The sequence below is a fragment of the Ranitomeya variabilis genome, chromosome 4 (genome assembly GCF_051348905.1).
Source record: "Ranitomeya variabilis isolate aRanVar5 chromosome 4, aRanVar5.hap1, whole genome shotgun sequence".
NCBI classification, from domain to species: domain Eukaryota; kingdom Metazoa; phylum Chordata; class Amphibia; order Anura; family Dendrobatidae; genus Ranitomeya; species Ranitomeya variabilis.
The window spans coordinates 87,148,327-87,161,328 of NC_135235.1; the positions used below are offsets into that span (position 1 = coordinate 87,148,327).

The window sequence follows — 13,002 nt, forward strand, 5'->3', positions numbered from 1 at the left end:
GTAGGAAACTCTCCTCCTGTGAAAAGAACTATGCCATCGCAGATGCACTGTCCAGACTCCCCTGCTTAGTGAGTGAAGGTGCCAAATCCCCTGGATTTGGGCAGAGGGGGGATTTGTGACAGTCACTGGTAAAGTGCTGGAGGCGAGATATGTTTCATTGGGCTTAATGATGTCAGTGATATAAAACCCAGAGATTTTCCTCCAGCACATTAAGTGCTGTGAGATGGTACAGCTAATTTGTATAATTGGCTGTGTTTTATGTTGACATCCATAGAGTGGGTGGGAGGATGTCCACCTTATCTCCACCCCAGGGTGTGTTCTGGGGCTTTAATAGCTTGCCTCTAGAGGAAGTAGCTGTTTAGCATATGGAGAAGAACACTCTAGAGAAGAGTTTGTCTTGGAATCAACCTGATCAGTGTATGTTCTGCTAGCGGTGAGCAGGAGGAACCCCATTCTCAGAAGGACTGTGCTTTATCCTACCATTTTGTTTTGTTTTACTGATTTGCCCAGAGGACTGTATTTGTTTTACTGCACCTTGATTTATGCTGCCTATAATAAACAAAAGGAAGTTCTTAAAGCGAAAGTGTTCCCATGTCTACTTCTGTGTACAGCCGAGTTAGCCGATCTACTATAACATGTAAATTTTTCTTCTGTTTTATGGTATATACAACCACACACACACAAGCAGTCCATAACATGCAGAAAGCAGGAGACAGTTCTGCCTGTCTGCATTTGTGGTATCTCATCTTTGTTTGCTCCAGTACAGGTTACAACCCATTGTTCTGCAATGCATTAAGTTGCTTTGATGGGAAAATAAATGTGTTGTCATATTTGTTTTTGATGAATAAAATTGCCTTTTATAAGAACATTTTTCTGCTTCATTTGAAATCTCTTTTAAAAGAAATACCAAAAGCACTTCACGTTTTAAGAGTGACTGCTGGGATTATAATGTGAAATAAAAAAAATATATAGACTTCTAAAAATTGTTTAGGTTATGCATTTGATTTGTTGAGTTGATTTTTTATAATTTAGTTATACTGCATTAAACATAAGATAACATTAGATTTATAAAATATGCAAAACTGATTTTTATTTTAATAAATGTATCATCTGATTTTTTCTACATGATCTTTGTGATGGAAAAGTCATCAATTTTAAAAGAAATTAAACCAAGTTTTACATTACAATGGTTCCCATTTTTATGCATGACCTTATTTATATGGTGGTTAACACTTGCAACCAGGAGGATTCATTCTAAATATTATTATTATTGGTACTACCAAACAATTTCATCTCATATCAACTATTTTAGAACATATTAGTTTATGAGTTCCCATTATTGGAGTTGTAAAACATGTAAAAATGTAAAAAAAAAAGGCTTGAAATGATTACAAACAAATAAAAGCTGCAATGTTCAACTTGTTCCGGTCTCTTTAGGCCTCTATTTTAATCTGCATAGTCTTAGCTTAGGGATATGTGAATACTGTAACCTGTTACAGACTATATATGGTCACTGCTGAAAGGGATGTTATCATAAACTTTAATCTGGTATTTTTTTTAGGATCATTGAACTTTAAATGGGACATGTCAGTTGATTCATCTTCCCATAACCACAATCAACAAATGTCAAAGATCCTGCTTTCTAAAAATGTTTTACTGAGAAATATTAGGGCATTTTAGGAAAAAATTGGGAAAAGTGATTAGTCCCAGTGGCAGGTCTCCACAAGTTTCTCTGCTGATGAACATATTTTCGGTTCAAGTACAAACTGACAAAACATCGGATCGCACTTGAACCAATGTTAGTCTATGCGTCCATGTACATGTGAGATTACTTTCCTCAGACTGAAACTGTAGGAGGAAAAATTGCAGCATACTCCAGTTTAATCCGATATTTGGCCATGCAAGTCAATGAGTCAATGGAAACCATTGGACTTGGTGACATCTGAGTGCAGTCCGACTTCCACGGCCTAACAGATTTGAGAAGATGGAGATATTTTTTTCTCCATCTTCTCCTCCTCCGTGAGATTCAGATCACACAATGATTATACGGAGTATGATTTTCATAATTGATCCAATTTTCTTGAATGGGACAATGCATGATCGTCTGCAACTTCCCTGAGACTGACAAGTTTCTTCTTATTTAAACACATATAGAGAGACCTTCTACTCTAGCTCAGTGGACAGGTAGAGGCCATCAGGGACATACTTCTTCAGCAAGTCACCACATCCCTTGCCGTGTTTTTAATAATGTTTTTCTCAAAAAAAACTGACAGTATTCACAGAAAAGCATAGATGTTTAGAATGCAAGATCCAGTCTCTGATTTATGTTGCCAATGGCTTGGTTGACATAGATGTTTGTGAAGTAAGAGCTGGATTCTGATTCATTCTGCCTGACTTTCGGGGAGCATGAATCAGTCAATACATTTTCTTTAAATTGCAGCTCATAAGAAAACATTGCTGGCTGTCACCACATACATTAGAACAAACATAGAATAATAGATATATGTTGCTCACAAGGGGTGTCACCCCGAGAAATCACACAGATCCCAAGAACAGTTTTTTGTAATACTCCATCTGAATGAAATTGTCATGTATGCACACCACTAATTCATTCATTGCTATTTAGACTTCAAGTGTTAGAAGATCTAGTTTGCTATCTGTGGAAGTCCCATAGGCAGTGAAGAGAATGGGTGTGCGAAATTCCCACTGGGCCACCAGCCTAGATGAAGGAATGGTGATAACTTGCAAACCCTTTAAGGTAGGATTTTTTTTTTTAAATAAGGGGACCAATTTAAGGATTTAAAGAAAGGAAAGAAAAGACGAGAGCTATCTAAGGTGGCTGTTTTTTTTTAGAAAACAGCACCACACTTGACTACAGGTTGCATAAAGTATTGCATGTCATTCAATTTCTCAGTGGAGCTGAGCTATAAAACTAATAAAAACCCATGAACAAGTATGCTGCTGTTTTTAGTAAGAAGCAGGAAGATTTTTCTACTCCTGGACAACCCTTTATAATTTGGGAATACTAAAGCCCTGATTTGTAATTTGGGTTTTTTGAAGTCACGTGTATTAATACATTTGGCTCAAAGATGGGCTTTCTTCTAGTCTTGAACAATTTTTGTGACTGATAGGAAAAGGGGAGAAGCTTGGAAGCCTAAAAACACCATACCAACTGTGAAACATGGCCGTTTTGCTGCAGGAGGGCCTGGTGCACTTCACAAAATAGATGGCATCATGAGAAAAAATGATTATGTGGCAATACTGAAGCAACATCTCAAGACATCAACCAGGAAATTAAAGCTTGGGCAGAAATGGGTCTTCCAAATGGACAATGACCAGAAGCATACTGCCAAAATGGTAGCAAAGTGGATTAAGAATAACAAAGTCAATGCTTTGGAGTGGCAATCACAAAGCCCCGATCTCAATCCTATTGGAAATTTATGGGCAATGCTGAAAAGGAAGGTGAGAACAAGGCGACCTATAAACCTGGATCAGTTACATTAGTTTTGTCAGGAGGATTGGGCCCAAATTAAACAGAGCTGGACTCCAATGAAGGAGTAGAACCAGCTCAAGGAGGATCACAAGGAAATGGACAGCATGTGTCTTAAATATGAGTATCTGAGCAACGGGTCTGAATACTTATGACGATGTATGCAAATTGCCTCTGCTGAAAAAAAGAGGACTTAACTCTATAGCACCACCTATTGGAAGTAACGATCCTACAAGTCACAATCAACCCTTTAACGAGTCGTGCACTTAACATTCACCTTTATAAATGCTGGCAGCTCAGATGAGAGTTCATAGGTGTAAACATGTCAGCAATCAACCAACGAGCCAGCAAAATGATAGTCGTTCATTAGGTGATTAGATTGTTTCTGCCAGGAAAAAAAATCTTTGAACTCAGCAGCACATTGTCCGATGTAAACTATAGAAGAGCTGCTGATAAAATGATTTTTTATGTTGAAAGATTGATCTTTTAATGATCATTTTGTGCCCAGCATTCTTGGTCAGCTTGTGTAAAGAGGTCGGTCAACATGCGCAGAATTACCTGAATTTACAGTATTCAATGCTGCTTGTTAAGCAGCCTGAACTCAGCTCATGTAAATCCAACCAAAATGTTTCTATGTGATGGTGCAATATGTTAGCATTTGGGGCCCCAGTTTTAACTTTTGCCCACTCACCCAATTTGCTTAAAGCTGCCCTGATAGTACAACGTGAAGAAAGCTGTCTGCCCGCAGTTCTCCGCTAATCAGTATAACCAGGAGGGCCAAAGGTTCGGTGTTTTCAACAATTGAAGGGGAGTTTCAGTGACTTTGCTTTAATGCGAATGGGCATCTTACAATTGCCTTTCTGATAGCAATCGGTGTCATCCAATCCCTTAATATTAAAAATGATACATGGTAAAAATGTAAAAAATAGTTGCTATCTAAATAATCTTACTAGGCATCTCTACATAATGTTCTATAAGAAAATAATCTCATAGAGATTGAATGGAATCTGTTGTTCCTGCTTCGTCTTGAAGAACAAAGATGTCTTTTGTAGGAGACAGGCATTCGAAGAAGGTTAACTAAAAGGTGAACTTTGATTCGATTTGTGATCAAGGAGACAAACAAATATTGAGAAGACACTCCGTTACTAGTGTTGAGCATTCCGATACCGCAAGTATCGGGTATCGGCCGATACTTGCGGGTATCGGAATTCCGATACCGAGATCCGATACTTTTGTGGTATCAGGTATCGGTATCGAAACAACATTAATGTAAAAATGTGTAAAAGAGAGAATTAAAATAAAAAATATTGCTATACTCACCTCTCCGACGCAGCCTGCACCTTACCGAGGGAAGCGGCAGCGTTCTTTGTTTAAAATTCGCGCTTTTCTTTCCTTACGTGAAGTCCCGGCTTGTGATTGGTCGCGTGCCGCCCATGTGGCGGCGACGCAACCAATCACAGCAAGCCGTGACGTAATTTCAGGTCATTCAGTATTTTAAAATTATGCTCCGGCTTTGTGATTGGTTGCGTCGCAGTCACATGGGCGACGCAACCAATCACAGCAAGCCGTGACGTAATTTCAGGTCCTTAAGGATTTTAAAATTACGTCCCGGCTTTGTGATTGGTTGCGTCGCAGTCACATGGGCGACGCAACCAATCACAAGCCGTGACGTCATGGGAGGCTGGACACGCGCGCATTTTAAAATGCCGTGATGTCCCGGCTTGTGATTGGTTGCGGCGCGGTCAACCAATCACAAGCTGGGAGGCTGGACACGCGCGCATTTTAAAATGCCCGCGAGTCCAGCCTCCCGTGACATCCCGGCTTGTGATTGGTTGACCACGCCGCATTCAGAGATGCTCTTAGGCCTACCTTGGTTGTAACGGGTGGCGATTTGAGTCACTGTTGCCTTTCTATCAGCTCGAACCAGTCTGCCCATTCTCCTCTGACCTCTGGCATCAACAAGGCATTTCCGCCCACAGAACTGCCGCTCACTGGATTTTTTTTCTTTTTCGGACCATTCTCTGTAAACCCTAGAGATGGTTGTGCGTGAAAATCCCAGTAGATCAGCAGTTTCTGAAATACTCAGACCAGCCCTTCTGGCACCAACAACCATGCCACGTTCAAAGGCACTCAAATCACCTTTCTTCCCCATACTGATGCTCGGTTTGAACTGCAGAAGATTGTCTTGACCATGTCTACATGCCTAAATGCACTGAGTTGCCGCCATGTGATTGGCTGATTAGAAATTAAGTGTTAACAAGAAGTTGGACAGGTGTACCTAATAAAGTGGCCGGTGAGTGTATATATATATGTCATTGAGACACATATATATATACAGTGGGGCAAAAAAGTATTTAGTCAGTCAGCAATAGTGCAAGTTCCACCACTTAAAAAGATGAGAGGCGTCTGTAATTTACATCATAGTTAGACCTCAACTATGGGAGACAAACTGAGAAAAAAAAATCCAGAAAATCACATTGTCTGTTTTTTTATCATTTTATTTGCATATTATGGTGGAAAATAAGTATTTGGTCAGAAACAAACAATCAAGATTTCTGGCTCTCACAGACCTGTAACTTCTTCTTTAAGAGTCTCCTCTTTCCTCCACTCATTACCTGTAGTAATGGCACCTGTTTAAACTTGTTATCAGTATAAAAAGACACCTGTGCACACCCTCAAACAGTCTGACTCCAAACTCCACTATGGTGAAGACCAAAGAGCTGTCAAAGGACACCAGAAACAAAATTGTAGCCCTGCACCAGGCTGGGAAGACTGAATCTGCAATAGCCAACCAGCTTGGAGTGAAGAAATCAACAGTGGGAGCAATAATTAGAAAATGGAAGACATTCAAGACCACTGATAATCTCCCTCGATCTGGGGCTCCACGCAAAATCCCACCCCGTGGGGTCAGAATGATCACAAGAACGGTGAGCAAAAATCCCAGAACCACGCGGGGGGACCTAGTGAATGAACTGCAGAGAGCTGGGACCAATGTAATAAGGCCTACCATAAGTAACACACTACGCCACCATGGACTCAGATTCCTGCAGTACCAGACGTGTCCCACTGCTTAAGCCAGTACATGTCCGGGCCAGTCTGAAGTTTGCTAGAGAGCATTTGGATGATCCAGAGGAGTTTTGGGAGAATGTCCTATGGTCTGATGAAACCAAACTGGAACTGTTTGGTAGAAACACAACTTGTCGTGTTTGGAGGAAAAAGAATACTGAGTTGCATCCATCAAACACCATACCTACTGTAAAGCATGGTGGTGGAAACATCATGCTTTGGGGCTGTTTCTCTGCAAAGGGGCCAGGACGACTGATCCGGGTACATGAAAGAATGAATGGGGCCATGTATCGTGAGATTTTGAGTGCAAACCTCCTTCCATCAGCAAGGGCATTGAAGATGAAACGTGGCTGGGTCTTTCAACATGACAATGATCCAAAGCACACCGCCAGGGCAACGAAGGAGTGGCTTCGTAAGAAGCATTTCAAGGTCCTGGAGTGGCCTAGCCAGTCTCCAGATCTCAACCCTATAGAAAACCTTTGGAGGGAGTTGAAAGTCCGTGTTGCCAAGCGAAAAGCCAAAAACATCACTGCTCTAGAGGAGATCTGCATGGAGGAATGGGCCAACATACCAACAACAGTGTGTGGCAACCTTGTGAAGACTTACAGAAAACGTTTGACCTCTGTCATTGCCAACAAAGGATATATTACAAAGTATTGAGATGAAATTTTGTTTCTGACCAAATACTTATTTTCCACCATAATATGCAAATAAAATGATAAAAAAACAGACAATGTGATTTTCTGGATTTTTTTTTCTCAGTTTGTCTCCCATAGTTGAGGTCTACCTATGATGTAAATTACAGACGCCTCTCATCTTTTTAAGTGGTGGATCTTGCACTATTGCTGAATGACTAAATACTTTTTTGCCCCACTGTATATATATATATATTTACTTCAGCGCAATAATGTTGAAAAGCCGGTAATTCAATTGCCGGCTTTTCATTTCTCCTGCCTAAACCCGACATGATATGAGACATGGTTTACATACAGTAAACCATGTCATATCCCCCTTTTTTTTTGCATATTGACGCCCCCGGAAGAAGCTGGCGGCGAAACGCGCGTCGGGGTGAGGGGACGCCAGGACCATCCACGCCATAGATAACCACTAATTTTCTAAAATCTACTACCTTATGCTATAGTCCATCATGTTTCAGTTTCATGCCTTACATTACTCTTTCATATAGAGAGGTAGCATCTGCAGAAATTGGTCTGTATGTTAACTATAACACAGGCTTTTCAGGCTACTAATAGTGCATGGCTTTTTAGGACTTACAATTGTTCCTGACCATCTTGTATTGGTTACTTTGTGTGGGGAATTTTTCTTGTTGTATACCTGGCGTCCTCTAGACGGTATTTTGCTTTTTTATTGTGGTTTTATATATTGTCATATGTGACTTAATAAAAATATTGATTTTATATTTATGTGGGATCTCTTCTTTGTCCCTGAAATGAATTAGATGGGATTTGGTTTGTGTAGCTATTTGAAGTGCCCCCTTTAACTATTCAGGACTTTAGTTGATTTATACAGTAAACCATGTCATATCCCCCTTTTTTTGCATATTCCACACTACTAATATTAGTAGTGTGTATGTGCAAAATTTCGGCGCTGTAGCTATTAAATTTAAGGGTTAAATCGCAGAAAAAATTGGCGTGGGCTCCCGCGCAATTTTCTCCGCCAGAGCGGTAAAGCCAGTGACTGAGGGCAGATATTAATAGCCAGGAGAGGGTCCATGGTTATTGGCCCCCCCTGGCTAAAAACATCTGCCCCCAGCCACCCCAGAAAAGGCACATCTGGAAGATGCGTCTATTCTGGCACTTGGCCACTCTCTTCCCACTCCCGTGTAGCGGTGGGATATGGGATAATGAAGGGTTAATGCCAACTTGCTATTGTAAGGTGACATTAAGCCAGATTAATAATGGAGAGGCGTCAATTCTGACACCTATCCATTATTAATCCAATTGTATGAAAGGGTTAAAAAACACACACACACATGATTAAAAAGTATTTTAATGAAATAAACACACAGGTTGTTTTAATATTTTATTGCTCTCTCAATCCAACTGAAGACCCTCGCTTGGAAAAATAATAAACCAACAATATACATACCCTCTGATGAACTGTCACGTCCCACGAGGTAAATTCATCTGAAGGGGTTAAAATAGTGTACAGGCAGGAGCTCTGCTATAATGCAGCTGTGCTCGTGCCTGTAAACCCCGGTGAATGAAGGAAATGTAGGTCAATGACCTATAGTTACCTTCAGTCGCGGTGATGCGCCCCTGGTGGATGTCCTCATGAACTGCAGCCTGGGAACTTTTTCCCACACTCCAGGTCATATGAGCTTTTTGTAACTGTTCAGCCGAACCCGCCTAACCCAAACATCCAGGTGTCCACCCATCTCTAAATTTGACTCCATCTGATTATTTGAAGTGGATAGCCATTTCAGCTCTATATGGCTTCTTTTTGTTGGTCACAAGGGCAATCACTAACTTGCTGGAATAATACTTTGGAACCTACTGTTTGCCCAAGTCAATAAGAAAAATGGTGCAAGTTCCACATACTTTGTATACGAGACAGTTGGATTTATTCTTAACTCTAAAGCCTTTATTACAGCATATTACCAGAAAAGCCATGTTTATAGTTACAATAAAGTTTCTTGTTTTACAGTTATATCCATAATATGTTTCTGTGTTTTCCTTGTAGCTGGTTGTGATAGCTTATGATGACGGCGACCCTGTGAAATCTAATAGCACAATGGTGATAATAACAGTTCTGCAGCCATCTGTAATTCCACGGTTCACTCAAGATGAATACAGGTAACCTCCACCTTTTATAATAAATAGATACAAAGTTGTTTTTTTTTCGAAAATGTTGGGATGATTATGACCTGTAGTGCTCCTTGTATGTCATTGTATTTTTATGGATATAATGCATACTGTTTTTATTTTAGAAGTAAAACTCCACAGTTGTACTGTATAGCGCTATATGTATTGTTGCATCCTGATTTCATATTAGGGATAAATACTTCTCAAAATGCTTTAATTTGTAAATCACTTTCTTTGATTATGCCATTATCATTTTTTTTTTCACTTTATAACATAATGATGTGTTATGTTGCTTTTTTTTTTGCTTCTACCTAGGGTTAAGCAACTTTTACATTTTTAGGATCGAGTCGGGTTTCGCGAAACCCGACTTTGTCAAAAGTCGAGTCGAGTGAAATCGGCCGATTATCGCGCAAAGTCGGGGATCGACCGAAACACGAAACCCAATGTAAGTTAATGGGGAAGCAAAGTCGGCAGTGAGTGGAGGACTGGAAAACACCTACAGTGCCCACTTTAATGTCAAAAACATCAATTAGTGTCACTTAAGCTTGTGAATCTTTATTTACCTTATAATAATAGGTAGGCATTGAAAATTGGGGGTCATTTGGCTAAAGTTGTGGAGGGGGTAGGACTGGCTCAAGTTTTTTGTGGGCCCAGGAAACTCTGGACTACGTCACGGCGGTGGAGCAGGGAGAGGTCAGTATTTCAACTTTGCAAGTGCTGTGATCCTGAGCAAGCAGGGGGGGCCCACTCATTCGCATTGGCACTGGCACAGGGCCCCTCAAAGTATGGCATTGTGTTTGATGGCGGGGGTGCCTCCCACCGGCAGAGACACTTTTGCGTACTATGAGGGGCCCTGTGCCAGTGATGTCGCCAACAAGTATGCCCTCCCCACCTGATGAAGGAACCTGCACTTTCATCTGCGCCTTCCTCTTTGTCCCCGTGTAAGGTGGTATAGTATGCGGGAAGGGGAACCTGACTTTCAGCAGGGTCAGATTCTGGCTGTGTAGAGTGCAAGGGGAATGTAGTGGTCTGGGTCAATGTACCAGCAAACTGATGTAGCACTGGCTGGGCAATGGGCAGGATGAGGAGGAAACACAGATATAGGCCCAAATAATAAAGTGGGCTAAATGCAGTTCAAAATTGGTAACAGGACTAGCCAGGCGGCATTGCTTTGTTCAGTGGAGGACAACTGTAATGAGAGGCAGACACAGTTAGTAGGCCCAAATAATAAAGTGGGCCAAATAAAGTTCAAAATTGGTAACAGGAGTAAACAGGCGGCACTGCTTTGTTCAGTGGAGGAGAACACCAAAGAGCGGCAGACACCGTTAGTATGGCCCAAACAAACTAGTCGGACAAATGCAGTTTAATATCTGATATAGGCTGAAAGCCTGAAAATTGAAGCTCATCTTTGTTCACTGGAGGAGAAAAGCAAGCAGCGGCAGACACCGTTAGTTGGGCCCAACCAAACTAGTAGGCCAAATGCAGTTTCATATTAAAAATATAGGTCGAAAGCCTGAAGATTGAAGCTCAGTTTTTTTCCTTGGAGGACAACACCAAGGAGCGGCAGACACCGTTAGTAGGCCTCAACCAAACTAGTAGGCCAAATGCAGTTTAATATCTGATAGAGGCCGAAAACCTGAAGATTGAAGCTCAGCTTTTTTCCTTGGAGGACAACACCAAGGAGCGGCAGACACCGTTAGTAGGGCCCAACCAAACTAGTAGGCCAAATGCAGTTTCATATTAAAAATATACGCCGAAAGCCTGAAGGTTGAAGCTCAGCTTTTTTCCATGGAGGACAACACCAAGGAGCGGCAGACACCGTTAGTAGGGCCCAACCAAACTAGTAGGCCAAATGCAATTTCATATTAAAAATATAAGCCTGAAGATTGAAGCTCAGCTTTGTTCAGTGGAGGAGAACACCAAGGAGCGGCAGACACTGTTAGTAGGGCCCAACCAAACTAGTAGGCCAAATGCAGTTTAAAATTTGTAAATATAGGCCGAAAGCCTGAAGATTGAAGCTCAGTTTTTTCCGTGGAGGACAACACCAAGCAGCGGCAGACACCATTAGTAGGGCCCAAACAAACTAGTAGGCCAAATGCAATTTCATATTAAAAATATAAGCCTGAAGATTGAAGCTCAGCTTTGTTCAGTGGAGGAGAACACCAAGGAGCGGCAGACACTGTTAGTAGGGCCCAACCAAACTAGTAGGCCAAATGCAGTTTAAAATTTGTAAATATAGGCCGAAAGCCTGAAGATTGAAGCTCAGCTTTGTTCAGTGGAGGAGAACACCAAGGAGCGGCAGACACCGTTAGTAGGGCCCAAACAAACTAGTAGGCCAAATGCAGTTTAATATCTGATATAGGCAAAAAGCTTTAAGATTGAAGATCAGCTTTTTCCCTTAAAGGACAACACCAAGGAGCGGCAGACACCATTAGTAGGGCCCAACCAAACTAGTAGGCCAAATGCAGTTTAATATTAAAAATATAAGCCGAAAGCCTGAAGATTGAAGCTCAGCTTTGTTCAGTGGAGGAGAACACCAAGGAGCGGCAGACACCGTTAGTAGGGCCCAACCAAACTAGTAGGCCAAATGCAGTTTAATATCTGATATAGGCCGAAAGCCTGAAGATTGAAGCTCAGCTTTTTTCCTTGGAGGACAACACCAAGGAGCGGCAGACACCATTAGTAGGGCCCAACCAAACTAGTAGGCCAAATGCAGTTTCATATTAAAAATATAAGCCGAAAGCCTGAAGATTGAAGCTCAGCTTTGTTCAGTGGAGGAGAACACCAAGGAGCGGCAGACACCGTCAGTAGGGCCTATCCAAACTAGTAGGCCAAATGCAGTTTAAAATTTGTAAATATAGGCCGAAAGCATGAAGATTGAGGCTCAGCTTTGTTCAGTGGAGGACAACACCAAGGAGCGGCAGACACCGTTAGTAGGGCCCAACCAAACTAGTAGGCCAAATGCAGTTTCATATTAAAAATATAGCCCGAAAGCCTGAAGATTGTAGCTAAGTTTTTTTCTGTGGAGGACAACACCAAGCAGCGGCAGACACCGTTAGTAGGGCCCAACCAAGCTAGTAGGCCAAATGCAGTTTAAAATTTGTAAATATAGGCCGAAAGCCAGAAGATTAAAGCACAGATTTGTTCAGTGGAGAAGAACACCAAGGAGCGGCAGACACCGTTAGTAGGGCCCAACCAAACTAGTAGCCTAAATGCAGTTTAATATTCTAAATACAGGCCGAAAGCCTGAAGATAGAAGCTCAGGAAAAAAAACCAGGAGAACACCAAGGAGCGGCAGACACCGTTAGTAGGCCCAACCAAACTAGTAGCCCCAATGCAGTTTTCAAATTCCTATAGGCTGAAAACCTGACAATTGAAGCTCAGCTTTTTTCAGAGGAGGACAGCTGTATTGAGTGGCGCAGACAGACACACGTAGTAGGCCTTAACCAAAAAAGTTGGCTCAATTCAGTTTAAAAAAGGTTACAGGGGACACAGGCAGCATTGGTGTGGTCAGCAGAGGACAATTGGAAGGAATGTCGCAGACTTACTAGGCCTAAAATAAAAAAGTAGGCTCTATGCAGTTTAAAATAGGTTACAGTGGTACACAGGCAGCATTGGTTT

At 41.6% G+C, this 13,002-nt stretch overlaps 1 protein-coding gene across 2 annotated transcripts in view; it reads left to right on the forward strand.

The window, feature by feature from the left end:
• PCDH15 (protocadherin related 15) overlaps window positions 1-13,002 on the forward strand; it is a 2,374,726-nt gene that overhangs the window by 1,877,039 nt on the left and 484,685 nt on the right. For both annotated transcript variants that reach the window (XM_077258870.1, XM_077258871.1), the window contains one exon: window positions 9,260-9,372. In XM_077258870.1, coding sequence (XP_077114985.1) covers window positions 9,260-9,372 — 113 coding nt within the window. The remainder of the gene's footprint in view (window positions 1-9,259; window positions 9,373-13,002) is intronic.